We start from the raw sequence: 15,125 nt of genomic DNA, 5'->3' as shown, positions 1-15,125 counted from the left end.
GCCAAGCAGAAGGTGCAGGGGAGGGCATGCACGAATCTGAAAGGAGGCAGACTTCTGTTTTCTTTTCTTTTTGGAAACGGCTTTGCTTAGTGCATGTGAAAACAACTACCCATCTTTTATGAGCTCTGGGATGTACAAATGACATACCTAAATAAATTTGAAATGGCTCATTATCTGCAGTTATACATTGTCCTTGCTTTCTGTCCTGGCAGATTAATAATTTTTTCCATATCAGGGAACATACTTGATTCTCCTGAAAGTAGTACTTATGTGTAAAAAGAAGAAAAATAGGAATATATTTAGTCCTCTTAAAGAGTGGGACTATTTGTGTTAATAGAATTGTCCCAATTAAACAGAAAAACTTCACATTCTGATAGCTGAAAACATTTCCAAACTTTTTTAGCACATAATACTCTGTTTGCATCTAAATTGCAAATGAACTGTTGAAGAAAGTGTTTGTTGAAGTGTGTTTTATGAGTGCTGTAATCCATATGGTAATCTGCAGGTTTTTAAAAATTAAAATTTATTGGATTTTGTGACAAAATAGACCATTAAAAACTAACTATTCTGTGATCAATTTTTAAAAGTGGATCTTAGTTCTTTTAGTATTAGTAGAGAGATTCAAATAATTCCAATCAGCACAGAGATGATATTCATTGCTGTTTGTGTTACTTGATCTCCAAGGTAAAAACAGGTCATTCAGCCATCCCAGAAATAAAAATAATTTCATTTTCAATAACGTATGTGTCTAAATACCTTTGAAGTGACCCTTCAGTATTCCAATAAATCTGACAGCCTTTAAACCCATTCAACATGTGCAAAGGTAAATAAGGGTTCTCAATTCACAGGCCTTAGAACTACTGGTTAAAGGAACACTGAGAAGATACAGTTCCAAACAAGCATCCTCTGGACTCTGTCTCTCCACATCTCCTGATCTCATACTCTGCTATTGACAAGAAGGAACTCATCTGTGTCCCAGAATTTGAATGTTTTGTCAGTTAAAACCAAGGGGGAGAAAGCCAAACAAACCAAAAACAAGCATGAAAGTCAGTCAACAGGTTAAAAACAACAAAGTGAAAGAAAGGAAAATAGACTTAGTAAATTTTAAAGGCAAGGTTCCTACATCATTGAGCACAGTGAAAAGTCTTTCTACAGAATTTCATGGCAAAGCTCCTCTGACGCCAGAACACATGTTGGATTTGGGATGTGTATGTACCAGTGAACAGCTGATATTTGTGCACACCAACATGGTGACCTTATACTTCCAGAAGAGGAAGGTGTGGATAAATAGGCTGGTCAGCTTCTTTTCAAGGACTTAGTGTGACTGATACATAATCAATGAAGAAGCCAGTAACCATACTATAAAAATACTTGGAGAGAACTCACAGCGGTTATAAAACAAAAATATGCCACTACTTTTGCTTCATTTGCTTCAGAAATGAGTGCACATAAAATTCTCCTCCACCCTCCATTAAACAACTGTTTGGTCTCCAATCTTTGGAGTTAATGAGCAACATTACTACATTTTTATGTGACCATCCATAACTTTATTTACTACAGGTAATCTTTTATTTATCTGTCTTCACAATGAAGGGTGTTAACCTTCATCAGGAGTAGTAAAACTGCTGTTGCCTTTGTTCTAAACCCTCCACTGATGAAATTGGCATTTCTGTGGTCATTGTAAATGCTTTACGGCTGGAGTGGGGAATCTAAAGCAACTTTTGGGTATTTATAAACACAGGGTCAAAAATACTTGAGATTATTAAATCAATAATGAAATGAGATTCACAGTTATCTATTGGAATTAAATACCAATATAGCCAGATGGAACGTGCCTGGGCTCGTCTGGGCCTGCTGCTTGACCAGAGGCAGCAGCTGTGGTGGTTCCACCTCGGAGACACCTTTGCCTGGCTGGATGCTGCAGCCAGCGCTTGGGACAAGTCCAGGCATGCAGGAGCTCAGGTTTGCCTCTGGCGGAGAAGCTTTAAGGTGAGGTGAAGGAAAGGAGTCGGGTTCCGCTGGAGGGTTTCGATCCAGAGCTTTATTCCTGGCACACAGGCCTCTGAACGCAGCAACAGCTCCCACAGAACCACAAACCGCGTGGTTGCCGTGTCCTTTAACCCCAGGGAGAGGGGAGGGAAGGGGTAGGGACCCCACCGACCAGGTAAGGGGGGGGAGTCTGAGGGGACTAAATGGCACCTGGATGGCCCAATGTCCCCAGGGCTGAGAGGCATCTTTTGAATTCTGCCAATCATACGATGGCCTTGCTGGAATGCCAAGACTGACAGCACTCAGCAGGAGGCAAGGGGAGGGGAAGGGAGAGGGTATTGGCACACCTGGGAAAAGAACTGGGATAGCTGAAACAGGCTATTACATCACACTGCAACAGTTATCTAATGTAACCCATCTTGGAAAAAAGATTAAATTTCCACCTGTACCAAAGAAAGCGGAATTCTTCATATCATTGAAACTTCTCAATGCATTGAACCCTCATTGGTGTTGTGTTAGGCTGAGGGTTGTAACTACTGTTCCCTTCAAATCCTGAGCAACTGAAATTCATCCTTGTTGTACTTTTGCCCATTGGGTGAAATGTTGAGTTTAGATGAACAAAGCAGTGAAGTATGGCTCAGTTCATCCTTTTAAGGCTGTTTCATTTAGAAATCACTGCATTAGTCCAGCAACTGAAAACAGGCACATGAAAAACTCAGGTTTCAATCTCTATTTCTTACTGTACATTCTACTACCTTAAGAACAAAAAATATGAACAGTCTTCAGGAAATATCTGCTATTACTAAGCTTTCCTTATAGAAACTATTGAATCTGCTTTTGATGCAAAGTAGAAAATTTTATAACTCATGGACAGGTAATTTTCTCTAGGACTGTATCAATTGAAGGAGTTTTCTTATGATCACTCCAGGACAGCCCTAATAATTCTCTTTATACTGTCATAAAAAATCCAGGGGCATGCACCCACATTTGGAGGTAGCTTTGAACAGATCTGAAAATTTCAGCATAAGTGGGACAATTGGGAAATTTTGCTGTTTTGGTTTGGTTTGGTTTTTTGAATCTTATGTGAAACAGAAGTGTTTGGGTGGTGGCATCACCAGCCCTGGCACAGCTCTACTGAAACCATGCTGCCTGGTAGATGAGACTGAAGTTCTGAGTCGGTGGGAGGAGATGACTCTGCAGGAAACATCCTACAGCTCCAGGGTAACAAAACTGAGTGGAAACAATAAAGACATGTCTACACGGAGGAAAGGAATGTGTGGCACAAATTCCCCACCTTGGCTTTGCACATGTTGGTTTCTTGGTATGAAGGAGCAGCATTTTGTGGCCTGAGCTGGCTGCAGTGACTTGGCACCAGATAGGACTGAACAGCTGCTGGGACTCCACCTGCTTCTGGTGCAACTCAGCCCTGTGTTCTTGTTCCATAGTGTAGATGTACATGACTCTAGGTCCCCCTTCTCCCCTGTTATCTCAAATGAATTTCTACTTGTTCTCTCTCCACTGGCTGCTAGCTGAGTTGTGGGGCACAAAAACCCAAAGGGAGGAAAATCTGGCTGTAAAGACATTTTATGAACTTCCTCAAGGGATGTGTTATGCAACTGCTATGTCTCTTATGCAATTTTTATAAGCAAGCTTTCATAAAGCAGAAAATTTTTAAAAAATCATGTTTCAAAAAACACCCAAAAACAACAACCCAGAGAGTCCTCTTAAATAATTTAGAAGAGAATTAAGATGAGAAAAAGAAAAGAAAGAAAAAGTTCTGAAACAGTAAGTTCATCCTTTGCAAGCTTGGGATCATGTGTTAATGCAGTGCATAGTTGTGAAGAAAATGGCTTTCTATCTTTGCCTGTATGTTAGATCCTGCTGGAACACTCTGTTCCGTGCTCCCAGGAACACTTAATGCTGCTGGAAGCATGTGTACCCAGCCATACACGGAAGAATTGAGCGGCTCCTCCCACACAGCCAGGCACATCTCCTTGCTATTGTAAGAGGGGTATCCAGCAGCTTTTGTTCCTCTGTCTCTGAAAATGCATCAGAGACAAACATGGGGGGGGGGGGGGGAATGGTCACTGAAGGTGCTGTAGAAAGCAGAAAATGAAAGGACATAGATCAAAAGGCTAGAATTTTTTTGATTCACAGATGTATGGATCTCTATTTTTTTCCTTTTTTTTAATTTAAAATCTGTGATTTTCTTGTTTTTCATCACATGCCTGTTTAAGACATCTGGTTAATCTAAGTCTGAACTGATGGGCTAATTTTATAGAGGTGTATGTTTCTGCTGTCAAGATTTCAGTTTCTATTTTAGTTAATCTTTTCTGATTTCCTTTAACAAAGAGGAAAAAAACCCTTTCTGTTTTTGGTGAAATAAGTATAGATTACTGACTCTGCTTATATTCAGGCCCCTCTCCCTGCTTTCCTAGTGCTATCAAGCAATCAAGCATGCTCATAAAAAATACTTTATTATATCTGATATAAATGATCAGATAGCTCTTGTTTCCTGTAAAAAAAATTAAAAAACAAGAACTTTTTCTTTTTTTTTTTTTTTTGGTTGGTTGGTTGGTTTTTTAGGGGGCGTGGCTCTTTTTGTTTTTGTGTTTTTTCTTGTTAGGAATAGGTAATTTATAGGCAGTGTAGGACCAAGTAAGTTCCTCAGTTTATGGCACATGTCTAAGAAAGAAGTAAAACCAGTGGGAGCTCTGATATTCTGTCTCTTGTGCTATGGGCCCTAAAACCACAACCCTGTTCATTTGCAATTATAAGGATAATCTCATTGTTGTCAGGGATATTACTCACATGACTGAATACAGGAAAGTAAGTTATTGAGGTTTCTTCATCACATCTGGGGAGAGAATTCCAGTCTCATGAGGAGCGGCCGAGTAGCTTAACTTTGGGGATGCGACATGCACTACAATCCCGTTAAAGGGATCAGTGACTACATGTTCACACCAGCAAGACTGAAGTGTTCATCCCTAAATGCAGTTGAGCAGCACTGTATATAAAGCTACACAATCAAGAAAGAACCATGTAGCTGTGATTTTAATTTTTGTCCCCACCTGATAATATCCAGAAAATCTCTCAGTACTCAAAGGAAGGTAATAACACAGACTGTCTATGTGATGTTCCTTCACCCTGCCAAATCTGTCCTAGAGAACTAATTATATTAATTTTGTCTTGAGAATTCTGTCTGAGACTGATTAAAATGCCTGAGTTAATACCATTGCAAGGAGAAAAAAAGCTGTAACAGGAGAAGTGCCATGACTACAAATGACAGTGGTAAAAAGAATAAATTGTGGCAAGTATTGGCTAGAAAAAAATAAGGGGAAAAAGATAAGTGCCTCTTCTTGCAGCAAAGTATTCACTGCATTGATATGCTGGATTTAGATAGACAGACCACAATAAAAGGACAAAAAAACAGCTAAAATGAAATAATTTGAACTCCAAAGCCAGACCCTGCACAAAATGAAATACATGCAGACACATAATTTACAAGCCAAAAAATCCACATGTTCAGCTTTGGTGGAGAGATGTTGGGAGTATAGTGAGGCAGGTGCTTATGTCTAGCTAAACATTGCAATCACTGTTTACCTGTTTTTTTCTGTTTTAGTAAGGGCATAGTAGGTAATATCCTTTGTAGTCTTTGCAGACCTGGCCTAAAATATCCAGTGTTACCACTACAATGTCTCCATGTTTTCTGTTTTGATGCATTTTTGAGACAGGAAGACTTGGTCAAGATTTGGTGGCTACTACTTAATAGCAGCTCCAAAGGAGCCATCTATTTAAAAGTGTATTTGATTTCCAAGTCACGAATCTTAATAAAGCTGCTTAAGAATTTTTTTATGACATAATCAGAAAATAAATGAAAGTGGTTTTTCTCAGATGTTTACAAAAAGATTTTAAACATATGTCTTGATTTTAAACTGCACCATAAATCAAAGCATGTAAGGTGCAAATACCAAGAAAAAATTACTTGCAGGACCAACACATTGGTTTATTAAAATCTTTAAGTATTTTAATGGAATTTGCACTCAAAATCTGCAGACAGTCACAGTTTTAATTCTAAAAGTCAGGGAATACTGTCATAAAAGTATCATAAAAAATTCCTGTTTTTTCCTTTGCCTGATCACAGGGTGACTGAGAGCCCGTGCTGACCAACACAGGCTGGTCTGGCAGTCACCAGGCAGTGCAAGAGCCCATAATGCAGCCACTACAGACAAGGGTGTTTGAAAGTATTTCAGGTCTTCCTAAAATTATATGGCAGGCCAGGAAAAAGAAAACCCTGAAAAGCAGAATCTTTATGATCCCTTTCATCCCAGCTTTACTATGAAAAACTACAGGAAAAGTAAAATTTTGGAATTTGAGATGACATCATCTGATTGCAGAGCACAGCAACAAACAGTTGAATCATTCTTTTCACTTAGAAGCTACTTTCACTTTAATATCACTGCTAACAACTTCCATTCACGATGGCAATGAATGACTGTTTATCTCATGTACATTCTTCTACCCTGTTTAATTCCTAAATTCATAAAAATGAAAGCCTGACTATGTAATAATAGTTATGTATGGCTATGTTGTGAGTTCTTTCAATTGACAAGCTTTCAAATTACGTGTTTCTATTGTTTTCTTAAATTTTTGTTTTTACTGGATGCAAACTATGATTGCTTTATTAAAAACAAGGGTTGCAAGTGCTGCCATACTGCTACTATCCCATATAGGGGAAAAAAACCAACTTATAAGCAAAACAGAATACTATGTTCTGGATTTGCTTTTTATTTGCTACATGTGCATGTTGTTTGCCGAAGTAAAAGAAATAGAATAGGAAAAGCCTTCTGTTGAATCTGTCCTGGCCAGACTTGATGCTCATGCCACAAGGAATATCTTCTCAGTGAGTGGCCCCTTTGAAATCAAGCTTAAATCAAGCAAAGTGGCCCCTTTGAAACTCTGCCCCATAGAGCAAACCTTTTTCTGTATGGAGTAAGCACAGCAAAGTTTCAGGAAATCCATCTCATGACATTTTAGGATGTCATGAGATGGACTTCCTAAAATGAACATGCTATAGTTATGACCAATGCTGACAGCTTGCCCTTGCCCCTCTGAGTCTTTCCATCCCCTCCTGGTCTTCCTGCAGTGGCAGAAATGTTTGTTAAACAACTGACAGACTGCAGAATGGGACTCTGGCTTATGGGACTAGTCCCACTTGCTTAAGTGGGACTCTGCTTCTGTGAGAAGTGGTTGGAGGAATTCATTGCCTGATAGGCTAATTCAGAAATGCAGACTGCAGGCGTGTGGGTTTGCGTGTAAGCATGAGCATGTCGAAGAGAAAGGGAAGTTCCCAGTGGGGTCACAAATCAGACTTTTGCCCTTTCTCTGACTCCTACCAGTCTATCTTCTCAGAGGCGAGACTTCTCCACTTTGGAAGAATATGTGACTGACTTCTTCACCCCCACACTTTCAGGATGAAACACTCACTGCTCCAACGCTGTAGTTAGGTGCAGGGTTGCAATGCTGGGTTGAGAGGCAGGCTTACATTTGGAGCTGAAAAGCCCCTACCCCCTCCTCATTGCAGAGTGCTGCTTTGGCAGTGGGCTGGGTCCATACCACGATTCTGAGCCCAGGTCTGTGCCTGAGATCAAGTCCAAACATTTCTAGTGGCATCAGAATAGGAATGACAGCCTGCTCTCAAGGCTCCAGGGGAAAAAAGCCTTAGTGTCAACATTCCCCTTGGAAGGCAGGTAAGGGCACTCAACTGCAGTGAGAGGGGCTGGCTATTGCTATCTCTGTCTACAACCAAGCCGTGGAGCCAAAGTTTTTCCAGGGAGGAGTCCCATATCGCCACTGTAGCTTGAGGAGTGTCTGCCTGAAAACTTTACAAAACAAGGTGGGAATTCACAGCCAGGCCATTGGGTCTCCTGAGGAGCAGCATGGCAGGCAGGGCTGGCTATGGACTCTGGGTTACGTCTGCCTCCTGGAGCAGCAACTTAATGTCACTAGAGCTGCCACTGCATATTCAAAGAATGAAACAGGTAAAACATTGAAAAATGTTTTAAGCATCCCATGGAAAGCTTTCTGCTGCATAAAGATAAAAGAGGAAACCTCTTCCTATACATTTTCAAATACTTGGTAAATGACAAAAATACTGAGGCATTTTAGTAAGATCAACCTACACTAAAACTAAACTCTACACAGAATGGATTGTTGTTGTATTTTATGTATTGCAACCAGCACCCTTCAGCTTACAGGTAAGAGAAAGCTTATGCCAATCTAAGGCATACATAATCCTTTTTGGAAACAAATACCAATTATTTCTCAACTGCTATTTCTCCATTAGGTCAACGCCAAACAATGCAAAAAATTATGTAGACTTGACAGTGAAACAGGAAGAGACCTAACACTTTTCTACACTGAAAGGCTTTAATAAAATACCACATAAAAAGCCTGTAGCTCTCTCAAACAGGAAAAAATATCCATGCTGAATATGTAGTGTATTTATTTTCATAAGCAAATGTATACTAATTCAGACCCTAAGACTAGAACAAATTTTTTAAAAATCAAGCAACTCTAACTCTCCTCCTTTGAACTCTTGAATCTTTCCACCTAACATAAAGAACACTCAGTAGCTTCAGAAAAGCTGTGAAAAGAGCATGTTGCAATAGTTGCAGGGTGTGTATGTGTGTGTGTGGCACAGACAAAAGTGTATTTCTATTGCTTATTTCCATTATGACAGAACTCAACAAAGTGCCAGGCTCTCTCCAAACCAGTGTCAAAAAACAGATTCTGCCAAAACAACATGAAAGAAATGTTGTAAAGGTTGCATTGTATTCCTTAAAAGTTAGGAAATATCAGAAGCTGGGATACCAGCAGAACCTTAATTCAACCCTTCTGTGCATATCCATTATGACCCAGTCTTTAATTACATGATCACATACCCTTTTTCTTTATTTTTCCTCCCTAGGGCCTCTGCTTCATTTCAAGTATCAGATGGGCTGAATAAAGCAGTTCTTAAGTGTTTACATTTATCTTCTTCAGTACCCTGCCATTAATGTATCACTGAGCATCTTGCACTATTAAGCAAGGAAACTGCCTCCTCTGGGTCTGGAGCTGCAGAGACAGGAGTAGACAGCTGGGAGCTGGCCAGAGAAAAAAGAACCACTTAGTATATCCCAAAATGTGGAAGCACTGGAAAAGTTCAGAGTGGCATGATAGATCAGTGAAATGTGCTGGCAGCTGGCAGGCAGCTAAGCTACAAAGCAGCAACAGGCTACGGTGTGCTAGCCTGTTTGATGCCCTCCATCACAGTCCAGTCAAGAAAAGCTGACTTTGCTTGATGCCACGAGCTGCATGCCAAAGTCTTCCCATCAATTAAGGGCCTGCAGGCTGTAAAGATGAGGATCTTTTGGAGAATTTCACAGGCCAGAAATGGCAGCAGCTCCTTTGCTGTCCTGCCTAGCACCGAGATGGAAATGGACTCGCCTGGACTGGGAAAACAGCATCAGCAGCTCCAGTCACCTTGTTCACACCCATGGATAGGGATGAGATCCTCCTGGCAGGCAGCTCAAGCCTTGGCCTTGAAGTTACACTTGAGCAGCTTGCTGGCTGCAAGCAATGAACACCAAGGCAGTTCATTCCTTACCAGTGGACTGGATCTGTATGCACAGCATTTTACCCTTCCCACAGAGAAAACTTTGTCACATGCTGCTACTATTTGGAATCAATAGGAGCTATGAAAACTGACTGCTGAAGAGTCCTGAATGTATTGACTTTGCAAGAGATTTGAGAGGAACTCCTTGATGGTACAGAATTTTTCTTTTTTTTTTTTAAGAGAGAAAAAAGCTTAAAAAGGACATTTTAAATTTCTCCCCCTCTCAGTGAGTGTGACATGAAGTACATGTTGCCACATGATGTTCTTAGAATCATCAGTCAAAGGGGATGATTCAAATTGGAACAGGCTTGCTGTCTGTGGCAGTTATGGTGGGAACAGCTTTTTAAACCTCATGTTGTGGGGTGCTACTATATGTGACCACTTACTTACTTGAGAGTTTCTAAAACTCCTTCTGAGCATTTGATTCTGGATGGAATTATGTAGAAGAGATGAGAAAGTGGCCCAAATAAAAAAAAGCTCAGGTCCAGGCAAAGGTGGCACACATTGTATTATTTTTTGCTGTTTTTTTGAAGTATTTTGTTGTATTTTGAAGTAATTATTTTATTGTAATTGTGATGCTCAAACATCACTTTTGCCCAAGGTAAATGGCAGTTTCCAGTAGGATGGTGGGCCTTGCTGTGAAGGGGGAGAGAAGCATCTGCTGTTCAAGGTTTAAAGAACACAGCACTTTCCAACCTATGAACGGAGCAGAAATGGCAGCTCTGGACATACCTCACATGTACCACAGAAGTACTAATAAAGGATGGCTGGCACCTAAGGAGCACAGGCCAGGATGGCAGCTCTTCCCTTCCCATAGAATGGAGGGTTGGCTCATGATTATTAATGTAAATACTCAGAAGCTGGTAGGGGGAAAATGGATGGGACTGTGCTCTAAAACCCACACCAACATTTTTAGTATGCAGTAAAGCTGTGAGTTTGAGCTCTCCCGATTATCTTTTTAAGGTGCTTTGCACATTTCCCTTGTGTATAGAGTCAATGAGAGTCCCCTGAGGCTGGGGACTAACATAGGATAGATCCCGTGTGCAGAGAAAAGAATAAAAAGCACTATAAAGTTACATTTCTCACACCAGATAAGCAGAAAAAACCCGATTGCTTTCATCTTTTATTCAAATTATTTCACACACGTATTTTTTAAAGATTATATTAGTGAATTATTTTCACTGAAAAAGAAATCATATGTTGTGTGTGCCTTTGTTGTTGGGCTAATTTCTGATGGCTGACTGTAGGAACTGTACATGCAAATATCAGGCATCAGGCTGTACCTCACTTGAAGCTTGGCAAGGGGGCAGGGCACAAACCCTTGGGAAAGAATAAGGTTTCCTATCAAAGAAGCTTGACTTTTGTGTTTTTTAACAAAATCAAAACAAACTAACCAAACATAAATCTTCGGCCGTTTTTTTTCTCTCCCCTTTTTTTTAGCAAAAAGGGAGACAGAGCACTGGAGGGCTGAGACAGACGCTCTTCTTGGCAGTCACTGGCTGATACATCACTCACCGCAAAGGTTTTGTGACGGGACACCCGGGACAGTGCGATGGGGAAGGCGCGGGGAGCACGGGGAGCGTGCAGGGCCAGACGCTGGGTTTGGGATGTCCGCAGAGAGCCAGAGCCAAGGCCTGGCTGCCGGCCTGTGCTGGCTTCGCCGTGCTCCGGCACACGGGCCCGGGGCCGCCGGCTGCCCGGCCAAGGCTTCGCCCTGCGCGGAGGCCCCGGCCGGAGACCCCGGTGGGGACGCGGTCCGAAGGGCACGGCTCACAAACGTGAGAGAGCGCGGCGCTCGGCTCTCGGGCCGCCGGGCACTGCCTGGTGCCACCGGCGCACCCCTGCACTCCGGGAAAAGGCGAGGACGCACAGACACGTCGGGAAAGGGCGAGGACGCACAGACACGTCGCCTCCTCGGCCGCCTGCGCGCACAGACGCATACGGGGCGCCGAGGGAGCGCCCCCGCAGCTGCCGCGCTGAGGCCGCCCTTGCGCGGGGAGGCGCCGCTCGGGCCGCCCGGCCGCCCCGCCGCCCCCGCCGCTGACGTGGCTCCGCGCTCCCCGGAGACAGCGCGCGGCCGCGCTCGCGCGGGTTCCCGCCGCGCGCCGCGCCCTGCCCGCGCCGACGGGCGCGGAGCCCCACGCGGGGGCGCCCCGCACTGGCGCCCCGCCCCCCGCGCACACGGCCCCCCCCCGCAGCGCGGGCGCGCGCCCCAGCACGCGGAGGCCCTCGCGCGGGCACGCGAACCCCTGCGCGCGCCCCCGGCTCTATTTGTTTACAGCCGATTACGTCACCCGCCACGGCAAGCCCCGCCCCGCTATCTGTCGTCACGATGGTGCGATCGCCGGATTGGCGGCGGCTCGCCCCCGGCGCCGTGACGCCACTTCCGGTCGGTAGCGGCTATAAGAAGCGGCGGACGGCGGGTAGCTCCCTTCGCCCCTCGCCGCAGGAAATGCGGGGAGCGCTGCCGCGGCCGCCGCTACTGCCGCCGCCCCCCTGCCGTAGGAAGAGGAGGCGGAGGCTGCCGCCCCCGGGATGTGATCTGGGCTCTGCTGCCTGCTCCGCGCCCAGTTAGAGCCGTGCCGCCCCCGTCCCGTCCCGTCCCGCGCCGCTTGCCCCGCGCCTCGTCCCGCCCCAGCGCCGGCCGCCCCGGAGACCTGGCTGCCGCCCGCCGCCGCCTCCATGCATCCCGCCCTGTACACCCGGGCCAGCATGATACGTGAGATCGCCGCGGCTGTGGGCTTCATCTCCAAGTTCCTGCGGACCAAGGGGCTGATGAACGAGCGGCAGCTGCAGACCTTCAGCCAGTGCCTGCAGGAGCTGCTGGCAGGTGAGGGCGGCGAGGGCGCGGCGGGAGCCGCTCTCCCCCGTCCGCCGCGGGCCGCCCGTCCGGGCAGGGCTGCCGGCGGTGCGGGCGGCACCGCGCTCCGCGGGCGCCCGGAGAGGGGGAAAGGAAAGGTCGGCCCTTCCGAGGGACTGGAGCCCCCGGCAGGGCTACCGGGGCTCCGCGGCCGTGGCTCGCCCCTTGCGGGCATCCTCCTGCCGAGCCGGCCCCGGCGGTGCGGGAGGCAGGAGCGGGGTGTAAACAAAAGGGGCTCGGGCGTCGCGCAGGCAGCTCCCCCCTCCCGTCCGTGCCTCCATAGACAAAGCTTTCCAGCAGCCCGGACTTGAGCTCCGCGCCGAGGGCTCAAACCGCCCCGCTTCCAGAAAGAAAAACGCTCCGAAACTGGGGTTCTTTGTCAAGTAAAATTCATCGGTAACGATGAGTCTCAGTTCCCCTTTCTTCTGGAAGCGTCTCTTAGCTGCCCACAGCCCCGGTTAGGAGCGAATACCGTGGGTTCTTTCGCTGCCCTGTGGGTTTTGTAATCCCAAGCCCCAGTGGGCTCGGTAGTGGCTACGAGTACCCTCAGATCGATAGGGTTTTGGGTGGGATAAAACTCCTGAGGTAAGTGAAGTCCTTGGTTTCTCGCCATGGAAAATAGGCTGGGAAGAGCAGTGGTGAAATACAGCTTGAGTCAGTCGGTAAACGCTGCCCAGCTTCCTCCCTAGTTATTTTTGGGTGTTCTTAGAATGTGACGAGCTAAGCTTGGGTGTGATCTCAATAGGATGTTGGAAAGGGTCTTTTTTTCCTATCTGGTTTATGGTGTTTTGAAGCTCTTGAGTTTTTCTGTTATGTATGTAATAATTTCTGTATTTTTGTGTTTGTTTTTCTGAATGCCAGGAAGTGGCTTTTCACTCCTTTCTGGCGGTGGATGTTGTTCTCTATACAGTAGCACAAAACAGTAACTTTGTACGAGTGCTTCCCAAGGGACATTGCACTTCCGTAAATCATCATCAGAAATAAAACCTATAATGATTTTTCAAGTCATTTTATGCTAAAATAATAAGCTTATTAAGATCTTGATGTACGAAATTTGCAAGAGACCAACAATTGCTGCGTGTATCTTTCAGCGCGGAATTAAGGAGGATAACGTTTGTTTTTTATTTTATAGAACATTATAAACACCACTGGTTCCCAGAAAAGCCATGCAAGGGATCAGGTTACCGATGTATCCGGATCAACCATAAAATGGATCCTCTCATTGGACAGGCAGCACAGCGGATTGGATTGAGCAGTCAGGAACTGTTTCAGCTTCTTCCGAGCGAACTCACTCTCTGGGTTGACCCGTACGAAGTGTCCTATCGCATTGGAGAGGATGGCTCCATCTGTGTGCTGTACGAAGCTGCACCAGCAGGAGGTAGCCAAAGTAACACCAACATGCAAATGGTAGACAGCCGAATAAGCTGTAAGGAGGAACTTCTCTTGGGCAGAACTAGCCCTTCCAAAAGCTACAATATGATGACTGTATCAGGTTAAGATATAGTCTTTGGATGGATCACCTTAAAATGGATGGATAAATTTGGTTTTTACTTTGGGTGGGCACCTCTGGGGATGGATTATGGAATTTAAACCATGTCACAGCTGTGAAGATCTGGCACACGTTAGAGTGGTATACTTAAAGTGACAGTGCCATAGTTTGGACAGTACCTTTCAGTGATTTAATAGCCTGTGAGTCAAAATGATTGCAGCTTGCTAGGGAGTAAGAAGATCTAGGAAGTGTCAGTTTCTCTAAGACACCTGACTTAATTTCTACACCAATTTTCAACCCCAATCTATATTTATAAAGTGATTCTCTGCAGTAAGTCTTGCAGAGTAAATTTGCACTATTACATTTATTAATTGTTAGCATTTTTGGCAGCTCAGTAACAAGACTTATGAACACCATCGTACTGGAAATTTTAATTTTCAGACTTTTACCTAGCACTTACAAATATGTATAAATGTACATAAGATAAAAATAGTAAGAATAACCTGGGGAAATGGTCAGATCTTTACATTGGCCTCAAAAGTAGCAAGTGATCAGAATCTGCCATGGCAACAGGCTTTAAAAAGACCATATAAAGACACTGTCTGAACTGTGGTGTTAGCACCAGCCAGCTATCTGTACATTTGCTAGCTTGTAGTTTTCTAAGACTGAGTAAACTTCTTATTTTTAGAAAGTGGAGGTCTGGTTTGTAATTTCCTTGTTCTTAATTGGGTAAAAGTCTTTTCCACAAACCACCATCTATTTTGTGAACTTTGTTAGTCATCTTTTATTTGGTAAATTATGAACTGGTGTAAATTTGTACAGTTCATGTATATTGATTGTGGCAAAGTTGTACAGATTTCTATATTTTGGATGAGAAATTTTTCTTCTCTCTATAATAAATTGTTTCCTATCTTGGCATTTTAATTAATCTCTTGTCGTGATTACATAGGATCAGTTAAATTATTTTTGTCTCACAGTAGAAATAAAATAGGTACTATAAAGGCCTAAGAACATCAGTGGCACCCTGATGCTAGGGAACACTTGGTACAGACCTGGATTAATGAAGACATCACATATAAATGCTTGGGAAGTTGAGGGGAATATCCTGTATATGTCACTTTAAACCTTGT

At 44.2% G+C, this 15,125-nt stretch overlaps 1 protein-coding gene across 1 annotated transcript; it reads left to right on the top strand.

The window, feature by feature from the left end:
- Positions 1-12,056: 12,056 nt before the first annotated feature.
- BTG1 (BTG anti-proliferation factor 1) lies at positions 12,057-14,919 on the top strand. Its single transcript, XM_064702049.1, has 2 exons — positions 12,057-12,476; positions 13,639-14,919. The coding sequence occupies exons 1-2, from the start codon at positions 12,329-12,331 to the stop codon at positions 14,001-14,003; spliced, it is 513 nt and encodes a 170-aa protein (XP_064558119.1). The 5' UTR covers positions 12,057-12,328; the 3' UTR covers positions 14,004-14,919.
- The last annotated feature ends 206 nt before the right edge of the window (positions 14,920-15,125 follow it).

This window comes from Zonotrichia leucophrys, chromosome 1A (genome assembly GCF_028769735.1).
Source record: "Zonotrichia leucophrys gambelii isolate GWCS_2022_RI chromosome 1A, RI_Zleu_2.0, whole genome shotgun sequence".
Lineage (NCBI taxonomy): Eukaryota > Metazoa > Chordata > Aves > Passeriformes > Passerellidae > Zonotrichia > Zonotrichia leucophrys.
The sequence above is the reverse complement of the archived record's forward strand: the minus strand, read 5'-3'. Positions and strand labels throughout refer to the sequence as shown.